The following is a 17,804-nucleotide window of genomic DNA, read 5'->3' on the forward strand; positions in this document are numbered from 1 at the left end:
CCCCTTTTGTGTCCAACTTCAGACAGAACCCGACAGAGCATGCTAACTATGCAGCCATCTACACGTGCATCACGCTACATGCTAGCTGAGCTAAAGACGCTGCATCGTTTAAAGTTACAGTCACTCTACAGGTGTACACTTTTGTTAGGTGGTATGTTACACAAATTACACAAACACACCTTATAGTTTGCTGAGATACGCCCTGAGAATGAGGCCTGGATGAGGCTTCCAGGAATAACGGAGCACGTTTACAAGCAGACAGAAAACTTAAAAAGCTGTTTCCTTTGTTTCGTTCGCACACACCAGGTCCCTTCATCTGTGGACGGAGAGTGGGATTCAAACCAGGGACTCCACTGAGTCTGCTCCTCCACCAGAAGCTGTGCAGTCTAGACCAACGCGTCATCCGATCGTTCAGGTTTTAGGTTAACACCATCGTTATTGTGACGCTGACGTTCACTGCAGCTTCCAGGATCCCTGCCGCTCCGCTCTTGATTGATTTGATTTGTTTAAACTGTTGTTTCAGTGCCGCTTTTCAACAAAGAGACAAGTAGAGGGGAGTGAAAAGTGTATGAAGATGGGCCTCCAGTGCTGAACACTGGAGCGCGTTCGCCAGACTTTTGTTCTTTAGCTTAAACAAGGGGAAAAAACCATGATTGATGCACCAAGATGTTTTTTTTTTTGTTTTGTTTTTTTTATTTCCTCATAAGATCCAGACTCAGAGGCCTGCCTGCCTCATTATCTACCCCAGCACTGAGGCTTCCTCCTGGGCTTGAGTGGCTGCTATATCCCCCCTCTCTGTGTGTGTGTGTGTGTGTGTGTTTACAGGGAGCTGGCTTCCATACAAGTGTTCATGGCAGCAGCTCATCTCCTCTGCACACACACACACACACACACACTGGATCCTTATTAGCAATTACAACGCCAGAGGGTTTATTTATACACATGTGCCGAGGCAGAGCGCTGCAGTGGAAACAGATACATCCAGCTGCACTAATCAACTCCAGCCCAATCCTATTAAATGAGATGCAGAGGGGGTGGGGGTAGAAGGCAGACATTTTGAGGGAGGATGGAGGAGGATGAAGATGGAAACAGAGAAAGAAGCAGGGGGTGGAGAGGAGAGAGGGAAATGAATGGAGGAGGTGAAGGAGAGACCAAACTGTGTCACGCAAATGAGGACCAGGTTCTTCTCACCGAACTCCACGGCTTCCGATCCGACAAAGCTTGGAGCGTCGGGATTCGAGAGGCCGCTCGGGGATGCTCCTCAGGTCTGGAGACGCTCCCAGAGACACTGTTTCTCAAGATGAGGTTGTGCAAGAAGCGTTTTACAAATTTCTCAACAATGCACCCTGGCTCTTACCCAATGGGAGAGGCTCAAGTCCTCCCAGACATTTTTCAAAGGATAGGATGTTACACACCAATCAGGCAAAACATTATGACCACCTTCCTGAATAATACTGTGTAGGTCTCCCTTGTGCCTCCAAAACTGTTGTGTGTCATCAGAGAATGGACATGGGCCTTCTGAGGGTGTCCTGTGGTGTCTGGTAATGTTGGATACACACCAATTTTGTGTGTGCGTCAGGCTGCATCCTGCTGGGGATGGCTGCTGCCATCAAGGAGTGTCATTGCTAAGGGGGTGGGGGTGCCTGGTCTGGTCCAGGTGGGTGGTACAGGTCTAAGTAACATGAACAAGAATGAACGTCAGGTCTAAAAGTTTCCCAGAAGAACATTGAATTGTCACAAGATGCTCAACGTTATTTACTTCTCCCGTCAGTGGTCATAATGTTATGCCGGATCAGTGTAGAATAGATGATGAATGGGCAGATTGGACAACCAGCCCTGGGTTAGCCTAGCTTAGTATAAAGACTGGGAACAAGTGCGAACTGCTAGCCTAGCTAACTCCAAAGCTGCTATGTTTACAGCACCCTGGACACATGAATAATACAAAAACTACTGAAGGGTTAGAAGTTTAAGACTCCTCACAGCTAATTTCCCACGGCTGAGAATACACGTCAAGTAGATGACTACATCTAACCCACATTCCTGTCACACAGAAATAATGAAGACTCTCCTTTTATGACGCTAAACACCTAGTCAGTGTCTCCTCTTACGACTTAGCCATCTGTGTCTAGTAAATCCATCAAGCAGGGGGTAATAATAACCTAAACATTGTGCACAATAAGGAGGACAAAATGCGAACCATTCTTTCTTTGTATGAACTAATGATCACTGGCATCTTCACTTCCACATTAACTTTATAATTTAGGCTAAAAAAGCATATTACACCAATTATGAAACTACTCTTGCAGTGGTTTCTGATTTGCTTCCTTAAAATGAATGTGCATGTTTAAATAACCCAATGACCCAAATTATTTTAGCATTTCAACCTCAAAATTTTGTTAATAATCAAACAGAGGAGTTAAAAGCAGAGGTCTGAAGGTTTTTTTTTTTAAACAGCTGCTTTCTCAGCCAACTTTACATCACGTACGTAATCGTGCACTTAACTTTATTACCGTAACATCGTCTGAATTACTTCCACCAAAGCAAAACTAATGGGAACGAGGGAAAAAAATATTGCCACATTTTGTACTAACAGTGAAAACTATACGGTCGACTTCCTGTTCACGTCTTTTCTTTTTTAACGCTCTGAAATCACACAGGTTTACCGGGCTGGAAATTTTTCCTCACAGCTTAAAGATTATTTTCACTTTGTAAATTTTTAAGTGGTCCAGTCTGGTAGAGAGGAAAAAAAAAAAAAAAAACAGATGTCAGCGCGTTGGCGGAGGCTAATGTGTGTGTGTTCATTTGTAAAGCGGTCCATATATGACCTGGCAGAGGTCCTTGGCTTCACACATCTGATTCAGGTTAAAGTATTCAGTGTTAAGCTCAAGGATATGAAACATCCTTTTGTAATCCTCCATCCGTGGGTTGTGTTCTCTTACATATTGTCTTTTGTTTTTTAATGAGAGGGGAGTTAAACCAGTAAGGACAGACATGCTGTGCTAATCATCTTGACTCAAGTGATCTGAAGATGCTCTGCTTCATGCAAATCAGGTATATTTCCATGTTGTGAAATCTTAACTACAAAGCCACGTACTTATCTGTGCATAAATAGTAAATATAATAATAAAGTGGTAGTAAAGTAGAAGTATTTTTACAGTTTGTGTTTTTGCTTTCGTAAAGGATTTGAAAGCTTCCTCCACCGCCGTGTGATACTTCTCACTTCTTCTTTATTTAACCCCTGTTTAGCATTTGCAGGACATTAAATATAAGTCTTGGAACATGTCCTCTTGCAGATATATTTTGTTTTATTATAGCCTCTCAAGTGATATCCTGCCCACCCAGGTAAGTGTGCCTAAGCTATGGCCGTGAGACACTTATTTTCCAACCCTTAATAGGTCCACCGGTCTAATTTTACAGCTTCGTGATTCACGCTGACACAGCAGGTCTTTGTTGGCAAATTACTCCAGCTTCCTCCTTGACAGAAGAAAACTGGTAAGACTTCACTTTAAGTGCAGCGCAAGTCAACGTGAGCGCTTTATTAATGCGCTCAGTCCCCGCGTGATGCTTCCGTTGCTATCACGTCAGGAAATTATGCCCGGTCGAGTACATGCTGTTAGAAGGAGCCAGAAATATATCTGCTGCTTCTTCTTCTTCTCCTTAATGTGTTATTACTACGTGTGCAGAGGGTATTTGCTCTAATAATAGTCACTTTTTAAAGCGCCAGAGCCTCTTATCACCCTCGCCATCGAGCTGTGAACTCCTGCAGGCTGCAGGTTTTTCCCCCCCAAAAAAACATCTGGAGGTATCACCATGACAACAGTGTGGTATTTCCTGTGCAAAAAAAAAAAAAAGATATTTGCATGATAAAATTAGAAGTATTGATATCAGAGGATAAAAAAAATTGAAACACAGACAAGACTTTTCAGGTGCTGTTGCAAACATCATACAGTCTAGCTATATATTCTGTATATGTATCTGTACTTGTGATTGACTCACTTTTGTTTTTCTTATTCAGTTTGAGACACCATTTGTATTTTATTCAAATCCTGTTCCTATTTTCATCATACTCCCTTTAACTTTGTCAAAAATGCATTCATTTCAGGTCATAAAGCTGTGTTTAAAATGTGCTACTGAAATAAATTCTTACAAATATGATGATAATGTAGTCATATTTTAATGTTTAAACCATGAATGTTGTCACTATGCACCCCAGTAGTAGGTAAACTATAAATAGACTGTCTGGTAGTTGCTAATGCTTGCATATGTGCACATATTTGTGCAATCGGCTGCACAACACAAAAGCTAAGGGAAGCTAAAATCTACAGCTAAGCATGCTAACAGGCTCACACTGCCAATGCTAACATGCTGACAATTAACTGACATGCTGACTTTGTTCACTTTGTTCTTTTAGCACGTTAGCTGAAAGTTGCACAGATGCAAGAGATGACAATGCTTAGAAAACTTTCACCTGTTGGTGGCGCTAGGAAAAGTTAAAAGTGATGTTGAAAAGGAAGACAAATGCTTGTACCGCTTTTTTTTTTTTTTTTGGCAATGAATTAAAAAGTTTTTCAGACACCTAAATACAAACGTGTGTCTGAAACTGCATTAATTATTATTGATAGTGCACTCATTGAAATATTTGGGTAGTGAATCAAGATTAATGAATTTAACAAATATGCCCTTAAGTGCTAAACAAATATAAACATGTATAAACAGACCATTACAACATGAGGGCTGATTTAGGCACATTACACAACATCGTGGTACCTAAAAGTAGTTATGCTTAATGCGTTGAAGTGTTAATGCAGAGGTGGACCTAGTAGACCACATTTGATCCTGATTTGACCTGAGAATGTTTCCTTGATCTTCTCTGATTGGCTGAATGAAAACCACATTCTTCTAAACCTCACACAGAGAGACACGGGCCATAAAGGTTTAAAACTCCACAAACTGTTGAGCAAACACCACAAACACGTGACAGAAGTGAATGCAGGGTGCAGGTTGAAGCCCGAGCTTGTAGCACAGGCCACTGTCACAACCCTGAGCTCATGTAACTTAAGAAGAAGAAGAAGAAGAAGCTGTTGCCTCTTTGTGCTTCACAGCCAGTTTGGAGAAGAAACCGAAACACGCCACGCTGCCAAACATCCTCTGCATGTTTTCATTCTGGTCAAGATTTTTTTCCTGCGACAGCGAGCGTCTTTGTTGCAGAGACAAGGCCAGACAGACGGGCACACTGGTTCTCTGTTGGGGCTTGTTTGTGTCTGTTGCCGCAGCAACCGTTAGGCCACGATGGCAGGGGCACAAAGGCGGCAGCGGTGGCGGCGGCGGCTGCTGCGAGGTTCACGGGCAGTGAGGGGCGGCCTCGCAGAGTGGGAGAGACTGGAAACAGACTGGCCCAGAAAGAAACGAGGAGGAAGCATCTGGTCGATCTGCAAAGGCTCAGGCCGGCCGCAGCTGCTCTGGGGCTCAGCCGCTTCCCACAATGCATCATGAGCACGAGCCGGGTTTGACAAATGGCACTGCTAAAAATATTATTCACTCAGTCATAACGCGCGTGAAATGAGATTTAGAACTGATTGAACTCTGAAATGAAGCTGAAGTGTGTTATGTATGTACAGTGAAGGTTTATGTACATAAAACGTTTTTTTAAAAAGTGTAAATGATGTGGGAATCTGGTTGTTTTTGGATTTAGTGTGCACTGATGTAGTTGTGGTTTGTCATGCCTTAGTCAGACCACGTTGGAAATATGTCCTGTCACATTGACATGTCATCCTGTGTATTTATGTGTCCCTGTAGATGAAGAATTAGACTTATTCTATCTCTCCAAACTGTCACACATTTATAAAATTCTTGTAGAAAACTATCCTAATATGCCTATTAGAATCATCTCTAACTGCTAACGTTAAAAGTAGCTTGTCAGCTGGAAATATTGTGACTTGGAGCCCATACTTGAGCCCAAGTTTTTCATGCATTTTAATCCTAATACCCCGCTATTACAAAAATGTATAAGAGATGGAGCTTAGTGACGACATCCTCTTGTAACTCAAATGGCCACACCTTTAATTATGCATAATTTTAAGGCTTAATCTTTAATTCTTGGTATAAAAATGAAAAAATCACCTATAAATAGCTATAGAGGGCAAAACTGGTGTTTAAACTAGACTGTAAACGTATTTATTTATGAGGTTTGCCTCTAGTGGCCATCAGAGGAACTGCAGTTGGCAAACTTATTGGAAATGTGCCGCTTGGCTTAGCACTGACGTGTGTTACTGGACAAACTGGACAAACACTAAGCGGATCATCAATTTCCAGATATTTTCTTTCTTTTAGCTCAGTGGAAGTGGTGCATTCGTGTTGCATCTTAGCAAACAAACCTCGCTTTAAATGCATTAAATGTAAACATGAGCTGACAATGAGAACCACAAATAAAAGTGTGCAATTTTACAATTTTACAAGGTGTTTAATTAGTCTGTCCACCTTAAAAACAGAATATCAAGCGCTTCATTGGACATTGTGGAAATACAAAAATCAGAAAACCCATAAAACAACAGCATATGCACACGACATTATTTCCTCCGACGTCTGTTTCGTCTTTAACACGATGTCCGAGCGTGCTGCCTTCCTCCATCTAGCTTCCAGGGAAACATTTTTACTGCAGATGAAGCAGACAAAGAAAACTCACATCAGACTGGGGCAAAGTACTAGTATCGATTTGCTTAACGTCCAGGTCTATGTAAATATAATGAAAATATATGACGGGAACAAATACAAGCAAATTAATACTTGAATCAAACATGCCAACCTTACCTCGTCTATTTAAAGGTGTGGCTCTCGGTTCCACCGCGTCCAAACCCTGGACAGGAACAAAGACAAAGGTAAAATTGAATTTGCGAAGACAAGACGGCCAACAATTATGACAGGAATCTGATGCAGAAATTAGTTTATGGAGTGTGTAATCCTATCAGCTGATAACATGTGCTTTGATAAAAAACAATTTACAGCTATCAGATAGGAATCAAAGTCTTAGGATCAAAGGTGACGGGGCACCCAAGAGGCTTCTTATTTTTAGAGCAGTTAAAAGTGTACATGTTGTGATTGTGATGTGAGGAGGTAACAGTGAGTTCTTTCATTGTGCGACAAGGATTATCTGTGGAGGACGCGCTCACCTTTAGGTCCAAACATCGCACCGTAGCAGGGGTTGTGACAGTAAGGCTTGCCTTCATGCTGCAAGAAGCAACGTTTCATCGGTTAAATGTCAAAACACCAAAAGAAAGATTGAGTTTGTTCATTTGTTTGAGTTTGTTCGATAACTTTATGTCGTATGTTCCAGATGTCTCACCTCAGCATGTGAGCCGGCTGACAGCGTCTTGTTGCACTTCTCGCACTTCAGGCAGGGCCTGTGCCAGTCCTTTCCCAGGGATGTCACCCTCTCAGCTACAAAACAAACAAACAAAAAATTAATAAAAAACATCTGCAACTTACAGACAAGCTCAGACGCTGTCGTCTGGAGAGGAGACGGATGCGTCACGTGATCGTATCTGCGAGGCATGCATGAGCTCACTGTGTTGTGAATTTCAGTCTGTTTTATATCAGATACACTTTTATAAGATCAGCTTGAGAACATTGCTGGGTGTGGTACTTGAGGGAGGAAAAAAGGGACTGAGTGTCCTTGAGGAATCTCCACTCCTCCTGCCTCATAAACTCTGATAAAAGCCGTCTTTATCTCCGAGGGCTGATCTGTAAACACCCGTCAGACGGGCCATAAAAGTGAGAATGAACCAAACTCAACAGTCTTGTTTTGTTGTTTGTTTCTAGGACTTTACAGCATAAGAATTAACATGATATTTGAGGCTCGTGATCACGCAGGAAAACATTGTTGCATGCAACGTGATCGCTGAAGCCAAGCGCACAAAATGATGGAAATGGAGATGTGAAACTAGAGTGTGGCTGTTGAAGAGGGCAAACATTTGCAGATTAAAAAGAAAAAAAAAAAAAAACTACTTCACAGAAGGTCAGAAAAGATAGGATGTGCACCAAAGAATGAAAATAACCGGTGAAGTCAGTAACCTCCAAAATGTCAGGAAACAACATGTGTTGCGGCACAAGATTACGCAACAGGCATCAGAGGCGGAGAAAGTGCTCCGAGGCGAGGTCAGTCTCCGAGGCCATCTTCATCACACAACAACTCCAAAAATAATTCCTGTCCTCCAAATAACAAACACTGAACTCTGACCTGAACTAGCGGAGTCCAACTTGATTGCCTGCTGTAACGTCCCATATACGGTGTTTTACATATGAATCTGATAAGCACTTTTTTTTTTGCACACTTTATGACATGACAAGAAGCTCTTAAGAAACAGGTGTGATGAACTGAAGAATAATACAAAATCCTTTTGAAATTAATTCTCAGTGAAGGGACTGCTGGAAGCGGTCCAATGTACACAAACACACAATTCCAAATGGAATTTCACACCATATCATTTCCTCACACAAATGATTCATAGAGACGCTTGTAAGAGCACAGTCTTCCTTATCGTAGTAAACTTATTTGCTTTTCATGTGAACAATACAGAACAGAAAAGACCCAGCTAGGGGCGGTGTTAGCTTAGCTTAGCATTAAACCTGGAGAGAGTTATTACATTCGGACGGACCAGCTAAGAATAGCCGTTAATTGTTTCCAGCTGTTTCCGGTCTAAGCTAAGGTAACAAGCTGCTATCTACTTAAGAAAGGCGGGCTAGCTTCACATTTTGGAAATAAATTTCATAGTCAAGCTAACACCAGTAAAGTTTAACGGAGTAGCCTAACATTTAGGAAACAGACTACTTTTTAAACGCTGACGTGGAAAACTATATGAAGGTGTGTTAGCACAAAACCGGAAACAATTGTTAACTCAAGATTGTCTAGCCTAGTTAGAAATAACTGCTAGCTGTCTTCTGTGGACAGTTATTACATTTGGACAAGCTAGCCAAGAATAACTTGGCTAGCCTGTCCAGTTCCAGTATACGCTAAGCTAACCAGCAACTGGGGTGACTCTGCAATTTGGGAATAAACTTAATAAAGTCAATACCAATGTTACATCTGTACATCGAATCTGTACAGCTTAGCCTGCTGCTGTTCAAAAAAAAACCTGGAAACAGTGAATCAGCTAGCTTAGCTTCCCCAAAAGTCCTAAAATATCTCTACTGGTGGATTTGAAGGTGCCTTATTATAACATTTTGTATTTTGAGGGTCTTTTATCCAACGATTTATCAGTGAATACATTTTGTTTTTATTTTTTTGGTATTTCAGCTAAGCTAAGCTAACTAGCTGTAGCTGCTGCTGCTGGAGAAATGACCCTGAACACATAAAAAGGGCAAATTTTTCCAAAAAAGTTTCTTTAAAGTTGATGAACTTGAGCTTTTGAGATATTAAAAAACATCTATCAAAAATAAATTCTTTCAGTGGGAATGACTGGAAAAGGAGGTTTGTGGTTTATTCATTATTTTGTGAAACATTGCTTCTGTTGACGCCCTCTATATATAATTTCTATACTGCTGTTCCAAGGCATTCAACGCACTAGGCATAGAGTTTGAAGAGTTTCCAGCAAATCTTTGGACCGCCATCATTCAAACAGGCAGCGGTAGCCGGATTGTTTCCATCTGTACAACTTTAAGACAGCTGACGGCAACGGAGGTAGATGGGAGGGGAGTGAAGTTGTGAGGTGTGATGCAGCAGACAGAGTTTAAAGATGCGGTGAGGTGGGAAATTGACGCATACAATATAATTGGTGCGTTGACACAAATAACACAAAGCTTTGTTTCAGGCTACTTTTCCCTGAGGACATTTCGGGAATGAACTTCCCCCTTTTTTTCCTGCATGGAAAATAACTTGTTGGCTTGTTCTGGCTGAAGCTAATTAGTTTGCTTGTGTTGGCCAGTAGGGGAGAGTTTATCCGTGAAAAGGAAGAATGGAAAGCATGGCTCCCCAGTCCCACGGATCCATTCATCTGACTTGACAGTCCAAAGACTTGGCTTCGGATTTTGCACTGGCTTCGGCATCCGTGCGTCTCTCCGGAGAACATTTTATCTATTAAACTACCTCGCCGCAGGCAGTGTGGTAAATGGATTGAGACGCAAATAAAATGGAGCTGTCCCTTTCTTCCCCCGGACACTGTAATTAGTCCCCTGCTCTGATGGCCGGGGACCTACAAGACTGTGCGGAGGTGCTGCTTCCTCTAGTTATTATTCACGCTGCTCATCAGTCATAGAGGAGGACAACTCAATTACTAGCGGGAGCAAAGATCTTAAACTCCACAGTAACCTGATAACAAGAACGGTTACAGATTGCAGTGGCATTTAGAGGCTGCACAAATGCTCGCATACAGCATTAACAGTTCCAGTTATACCAGCAGAACACTCTTACATGGTACAGTTAACCAGTACTTGAGAAGCTGAATTTGTTGCTGATTAATGCTTTGATTTCTGAGTGAAATAATGCACTTTATACTCCAAAACTGGCAGTTAAGATTAAGTTTGTGTTACATTTGCATGCATTTGAATGATACTGGTATCCTGAAGTACGCAAAGAGTACAATAAGAGTAAAATAAGCTAATTTTGTTCAATTCCCTGCATTCATTAAAAGTTTTATTAGCAAACTTTACTGTAAGACGCAGAATTGCACAAATCAGTGTCATGTTATTATATTTTTCTTTATTCTTTTATTTATAGACCTCTATTTAAGTAGAAGTTTTAATTTCCTCAACTTTCAGGTGGCCTCCACTGCAGTTATTTTACTCGGTAGCTGCTGAATATTGTAAGTGCGTAAAATAGCTAAATTGGCAACACCTCGTGTAACTATTAACAGACGGATAATAAAGCAATGACAGGAAGCATTCTGCCAGATAACGTCGTTTATACTTGTAGCGGGGTTTGTTTTTTCCTTACGTGATATTAATATTGCGTGTCCATAAGAATGGCTGATTTAAGTTCCACACAATTAAAAACGCGCGTTATTAACTATTTTCGAAACTTCTTTTACAGTTTAAAGCCACGTATCTCTCAATGTGTCACGTCGTTGCCTAACTTAAGCTTCCTGTGTCCTCATATGCCCCCAGAAAACCCGCTTTCTTAAAACAGGAAACGCAAAGAAACCCGAGATATTCCTGCAAGTAAAAGAAAAAAAAACAAAAATGATAAACTTACCGAAGTAAACTTCCTTCTGGCACTTTGGGCACTTGGGCATTGTTGCTGCTGTTGTGTGTGTGTGCGTAAAGGAGAGAAGTTTGTTGAAGTATCCTGCAGCTGCACTAACTGTCGCACCTGTCCGCTCTGCTTAACCACGCCTCGCTGTGAAGTGCAGATGTGCGCTCCTCCTGTATTTATACCACCGAGGAAATAGTTCATCTCAAAGTTTTATTTTTTTTTTCTAGCAGTGGGAGAGGCTTCGGCAGAGTTGGATCTGTGTTTACGAGCAGAACGCATCACGTGGAGTAATTATGCCTCTACAGCTTTTATTGTTAAATAAATACGTTTCTAAAAGAGCTTATGATAAGGATTCAGATTTTCCCTGTTGTAAAGACATTAAGAAAGGATTTGGACTCTCATTTGACCGCTCTTATACAACAACAGTATTGCACTAAATCTTATTTTCACAAAGGTTTTGATATTCAGCATTCGTCTAAAACAATAGAGAGAGCTGCTGATTCAACTGTGCTTTCATTTTCCTGTGCTTCCCACAACTATGAAATTGTGTGATCCACGTTTCTACTGTTTTGACAAGCCCATTTTAAATAACAAAAACACTTACTTCGATCCAGTTTAACGGCACCACAAACTACACGTTCCAAAAACAGTCATACGGTTGAATTGTTTAAACTGAGCATTGTAAGAGAAAGGAAGTGTACCCAATGTTTTGGTAAGGGACTAAATATGTATACTATAATTACAAATGTGTGTGTTTCTTTCTATTATTGTATTTTTTACTACAAAATGGTTCATGATCTGATGCTAAAAGTCACAGGATGATTAGATATTTTCTAAATATTTGATATTTTGAAAGTCTCATGTCTCTTATCCCACCTTCTGATAATTTAAACCAGGGGTCCAAAACTCCATCAGTTTGGACCACCAAACTGATGGAGAAAGGGACCCGCTACCTACTATGTGTTCTATATTAAACTCGGCCTAGTGCTATTTATAAACATACATCATTATTAGTATTTTGCATTCAATATTAAGCTATCCCTTTACTAAAATAGGTTGGATTCGTGTTAATGTGTATTTAAATATATTTAAATTTGTGGGGGGAAATGAATATATATATATATATATAAAAATGTCTAATCAACCAAAGACCCCTGTGATTTAAACAGTCAAGCCGCTAAGAGCCACTAGCCCCTTATAAAAGAGTAGGTGACCATGAAACCGCCCGTATACATTAATGAGGTTTTGATATCAGTCAGTGCGTTTACATGCGGAGCTTAATCGAGCTATGCTCAAAATTCGACTTTCTCACTACAGTCCTTGTCCCAGTTTACATGCAGCGCAAGAAAATCGAATAAATGTTCTCCTCTTCCACACTAGGTGGCGATACGTGTCGTTTCAGCGGGTTAATACCACGTTAATACGGCCCGATTTCCGGGTTGACCTATTACGTGATATGATAAACAAGAGTCGTTCATGCGACGGACCGGCATTTCAAACAACAACCAGACGGATATTAGTACATTTTTTAATTTTGTACGTAATGTTGGCGCTACTTCTGCTGCAGGTAAGATCCGCTCTATCCCTCAGACGGTTCTTCTTATCGGCTTTCGTGGCGGAGCATGCGCACACGCATTATCCGATGAAAACTCCCGATTCCAATCGCATTATCTGGGTGATTTTAATCAGAGTAACTGTTTACATGCACTTAAATTCTCCTGTTATAGTCCGATTAAGGCAATAATTCGTTTTTTTCAAGTACATGTAAACGCACTGAGTGTGGCTAAAGTGCAGGGTCTGCGACCTGGATGTGATAACTAGGGGGCTTCATAGTCCACTAATTAAAATGCATTTGTGGAACAAACACTAAATTTTTCATACAAAAAGTCTTTCTTCTGCATTGCCATTCAGGTTTAAATGTCTGCTTCAACCCCCCCCCACACCACCAACAGTTGAAGCCAAAACAAGAGCACACCCACTGTGTGATTTATTGCAGCACTGTCATAAGAGATCAATATCTATGACATTAAATCATAAACTAAAGCTGGGCAGAACCTTTTTATTATTTACTCTCTGATGTGTGTTGTAAAGGGCCTCCCCGCCACTCGGTCATAACCTCACATGACTCCACCTATCTATTAACCGCTGAGTGGCCCACCTGATGAATAATCCAAGGAAGTGAATCCACAAAGCAGGCACTGGCTGCACACACGCCTTTGTTTCACAGAAAGAGCTTTGTGGAGCCGGTGCTCTCTGTCTTTACACGTCAAGAAAACGTATTCTTTGGATTCACCTGGTTTTTATGCACATTTAAAGTTTGATCCGATCTTCACAAACGGTTTTAATCTCTCGAGTTCCTTCTGAACACACCCGTTAAACATGCACAGCGCTGATAGGAAAAGGGAGAGAAAACTTGGACCTAAGAATTGAATGAACCTCCTTTAGCAGCAATAAAAGAAGTATGCATGTCCAGTAGCTGCAGATCAGACGTGTTCAATGTTCAGGAGGGATTTTTGGACCGTTCTTGGAACAAACAAGCCAAAACACACACAGTTTTATTGAAGGTGCAATGAAAAGGGAGAGGAATTTAACTCAGAAATCTAAATCCAGTGGAGGGATAGCTGCACAACTGCTTTTTTGTTTATTTCTTTTGGTTGCAAGTTGCTGTCTTGTGATTGCACCATCATGAGGATGATGATGTCAGTCGACTCTCAAACTGGGATTCCGGTGTAATCATTACCGCACATGTAGATCACACCCAACCCCAGGGCGACTTTTGACCCGAACTGTACGTTTAGAAAGTTGTTTTTGAGTTGTAATCTGTGTGTGCATGCATGCATGTGTGAATAAGAGTTTGATCTGTTTATTTTATGAGCTGTCATTGCAAGCAGGACATTAAACCTGGGCACACCTGCCCATTAAAGAATAAAAGTACTCCACCACACTTGAGTGACTTCCAAAAGATAACAAACCCCTTGAGGATGCACAAAAGCGCCATAGCAACCAAACAAAAAGCAGACAGACTGCATAGCACAGCAATTTTGTGCTTTTTTTGTTGCTCTGTTCTTGGAAAATGGTCTGAGATAATCAACATGACATTTTAAACATTCCCCAAGAAAGAGTTAGCACAGTGCCTGTTTGTTTTAGCATATTTACAATTTTCCTGCAGCTACATAAACAGGGAAACACACCACACCCAAAGGGGCTGCTCCAATTACCCACAGACTATATATAAGTCTATATAAAAGTGGATGCCATGACAAGAAAACAAAGCATGTGGAGCTCCCCCTAGTGGCGTTTTCTGCAGTTTAGGCTATAAGCTCCACCTACTCCATGAACTAAAGTACACATCAAAATATATTTCTTTTCAAGGAGTTTTTTTGTTTTTGTTGTTAATTTATTGCTATAGACTCCTTCATGGCCTACATCACTGTGACGTCACAACGTTAGCTGGAGGCAAAACAGAGGGGAGATTGAGGCAAACACTGTCACTTTCAACCCGGAAAATGTCGTCTCGCTGTATTTTTGGTGCCAAAACACAGTTTTGCCAAAACAAAAACAGTAACTTGAAGTTTTATCGCATACCAGCCACCGCCAGTCATAGATGACTTTGAAGTGAGACATTAATCAACAACTCTGTTGTAGCACACATTTCATATCAGGTCAAATTAATATGTAATTCGCAATCAGTTTTAGTCTGGATAACGTTATGGGTTAGATTAAATTGAGACTGAAATTACATTAAGTTAATCATTATTTGGAGGATTCCTGATACATGCTAATGCAGCGTTAACTACGTGTTTCAGGGGTGCCCAAGCAGCACAGTGTTTCCACTCACTTCTTGTAATATCTTTGTACAAGAGGCTTCATTTGATAAAGACAGACCAGATTTTGTCCCCTCCGTGTCCTCATTTGGTCAAATCGTCCATCCAGTGAGTGAGAGTGTAGGGGTCGATGAATATAGTCCCATCAGTCAGAGTCAACGTTTTAAAATAACACTCACGGTCTCGAGAGTGAGTGTATTCATATATTGAATAAAATATGCGTTTTCCTCGTCAATTCTCACCAAAACAGTCCGTTGAAGTATGCTAACCAGCATTTAGAGGCCATAGTGTTTGAGATATTTTGCCTCCAGCTAAGCCCCGCCCCTCAAAAAACATCACGCTCATTACAAACCTCGAAAGGGTCTATGGAAACAGGCAGTGACAATTATGATCATTGACAGTTGCCTTTGACAACCGCTATACAGATCATCGATAACATGGCTCCACTCTGGGACCACAGACTCTGGCTCCAAACAAGATGGCGCTGCCCGTATCCCCGGGAAAAATAGCTTCAGTTTCACCAATGGGAGGAAGTGGAGACGCTTCATCCATTTTTACTACAGCCTATACATGTTTGAGCATCAATGCTGGTGAAGAAGAAACACTGGGGAATTAGAGAAATTTGATTGGCTGTAAAATTAGTACACATCCTAGTGCAGGTTGAATCATTAACATTTTTAAAATCCCTTTGTCAGGGAAAACAAACCCTCTAATTTTAGGCTAGCCCCTTTCGTCGCCTGGTACGTTGCTGATAGCTAGTTTACTGTCCAGGCTAATCAAGATAAGATAATCCTTTAATTAATCCCACAGTTGGTGGACCAGGACTTTGTAACTTTGTGAACCAGAGGCCTTATTTGCACCCTCAGTGCCAACACAAAACGCTTTATGGTCACTCCTTGGCTTACAAGCTGCTCGTCAATATAAAATATAAAAACAATACTGACACTTTTGGCTGGTTAAAGAGTTCTTCAGCAGGACACAACTTCCCACAACAACACTACACTAGTTGCTTGTGTCACACTCAAATTAGCCACAAGGCCGCCTCCCTTAAAGGGGAAAGGATAGGCTGGTTACGCCCTGTAACAACAGAAATCATCAAGCAAATATGAAGGAAACACGAAGGATAAAAGTCACATGTTTCAGTCTTTGACAACGAGGTGTCATAAATGTAATTTGCTAAGAGGCAAACCAAAAAAAAAATCACGTTTCATCTCTGTGGCTTAAGTGCAGAGGCTCCATACCAGCAAGACCAGATAAATAATCAGGTGTTTCATAGTCTACTTGGCCTTGGTAGGGCGACCACTAATCTCCAGGGTACTTGGGATGGGAATATCACCATGTAATTTTCTTCATGGGAAGGTTTCCATTAGATGCCAGCCAGAAGCTCTGCCCTCCGCATATTAATCATTGTGATAATCTCTAACAGCCGCCCAGGTAGCCGAGGGGGTCACGCCTCAGCGGCCCGCACATTCGTCCAGCCAGTGCGGTTGATGCGTTGCCGCTTTGTAATTACGTCTCGCGGCGATCGTCTCCGCTCCCTTAAATTAGGTGAGATTAACAAGGAGGTTTCGTGTTCTACATCACTAATCAAGTACAGTGGGGTTCACAAAATCGCTACCACATGAAGACGTCCGCCCATGTGCACAGTTGACAGCGCAGAAATGCACATCAGCACGTCGTTGCATACAAGGGCAGCTCAAATTGAAAGGTTTTTGCGGAGTTAAAGCCGCTTATGGCGGCTCCGATGAAGTCATGTATTTGGAAGGGGTGTGGGATGGTAAGTGATGCAACGGTGACGGATTTTGTGTTTTACGTGTTACAGTTAGTTTGACAACATAAAAATGATTCACATAAGGTGAGGCTGAGCTCAAGAGCAAACAAACCCATACAGGAAATGTAAATAAAGTGCATACAACCAGGCGCCACTTATCATGACTTCACCAGATCTGCATTAAAGCCTTCCATTGTTTTTACGGATTCTCTGCCATCTTTGGACGCAGCTGTTGAGGAGAATTTGCCTATGTGTACATGCTAGGCCTATGGCTTATTGTTTCTTCTTATTCTTCTTTTTTTTTTTTTTTAGAAAATTTGTTTTACTTTGCATTTCAGGAAGCCTAGAGCTGCACATTTGTTTGTGCTGTAATCCCGTCATTTAAAACATATGCATAGGCTCGTGCAGTGACCTCACTGTGGCCATATCTGAAGCAGAGAAACTGGATGTTTAAATTGCAATCGCCCTTAATCAGAAAATTAAGAGAAAATAAGAGGGGCCTTTCAATTTTCTTGAAGATTAATGGTCCATGAGGAGAAGAAGAAGGTAAATTACTTGCAGAGCTGCAAAACGAGCCCGCTATATTTCTTGTCCTGGGTCTCAAAATAACCTCCTTGATTTTTTATTTATTTATTTTTTCCTGGGTTTATGTTGGATTTATGTGAGCTGCACTGTAATTATACACATTGATGGATCGGGGTCTGCGCAGGGGAACAACACAAGCAAACATGAATCTGTTCTTTGGGAAACGGAGAGTAGAGGAATAAAGCTGGGCCATCGCTCCTGCAGCTCTGTCATATGGAGACCCAGAGGAGGGAGATGGACGAGGAGGAGGACGCTTTGTCTTTTCGCAAAACACGCGCTGTCAGAGCGGCCGACCCGTGGAAAGAAGTTCATCTGTGTCACACACTTAATGTCTTGCATTACAGTAGTCTTTATACCAGAGGCATTCGTGCGCAGTACATTCACATACGTTACCATGGACGCAAACAAACACAGAAGAAAATAAAGATTATAACCAAGTACA

General features: G+C 41.4%; 1 protein-coding gene across 1 annotated transcript; it reads right to left on the reverse strand.

Annotated features, from left to right (window-relative positions):
* Positions 1-6,439: 6,439 nt before the first annotated feature.
* crip1 (cysteine-rich protein 1) lies at positions 6,440-11,353 on the reverse strand. The gene is made up of 5 exons (XM_047610158.1): positions 11,183-11,353; positions 7,340-7,434; positions 7,167-7,224; positions 6,808-6,853; positions 6,440-6,652 (listed from the first exon to the last, which is right to left on the reverse strand). Exons 1-4 carry the CDS (start codon positions 11,220-11,222, stop codon positions 6,813-6,815), a joined length of 234 nt encoding a protein of 77 aa, XP_047466114.1. The 5' UTR covers positions 11,223-11,353; the 3' UTR covers positions 6,440-6,652; positions 6,808-6,812.
* Between the last annotated feature and the right edge of the window lie 6,451 nt (positions 11,354-17,804).

Source organism: Mugil cephalus, chromosome 17 (genome assembly GCF_022458985.1).
Source record: "Mugil cephalus isolate CIBA_MC_2020 chromosome 17, CIBA_Mcephalus_1.1, whole genome shotgun sequence".
Taxonomy (NCBI): domain Eukaryota; kingdom Metazoa; phylum Chordata; class Actinopteri; order Mugiliformes; family Mugilidae; genus Mugil; species Mugil cephalus.

Bases quoted from the DNA above. Each gene is read 5' to 3' on its own strand.
- crip1 (XM_047610158.1), bottom strand. From the start codon at position 11,222: ATGCCCAAGTGCCCAAAGTGCCAGAAGGAAGTTTACTTCG. The intron at 7,225-7,339 runs GTGAGACATCTG...TGCTTCTTGCAG, and splicing joins CAGCCGGCTCACATGCTGAG to CATGAAGGCAAGCCTTACTG. The intron at 6,854-7,166 runs GTGAGCGCGTCC...GTTCCTGTCCAG, and splicing joins TGCGATGTTTGGACCTAAAG to GGTTTGGACGCGGTGGAACC.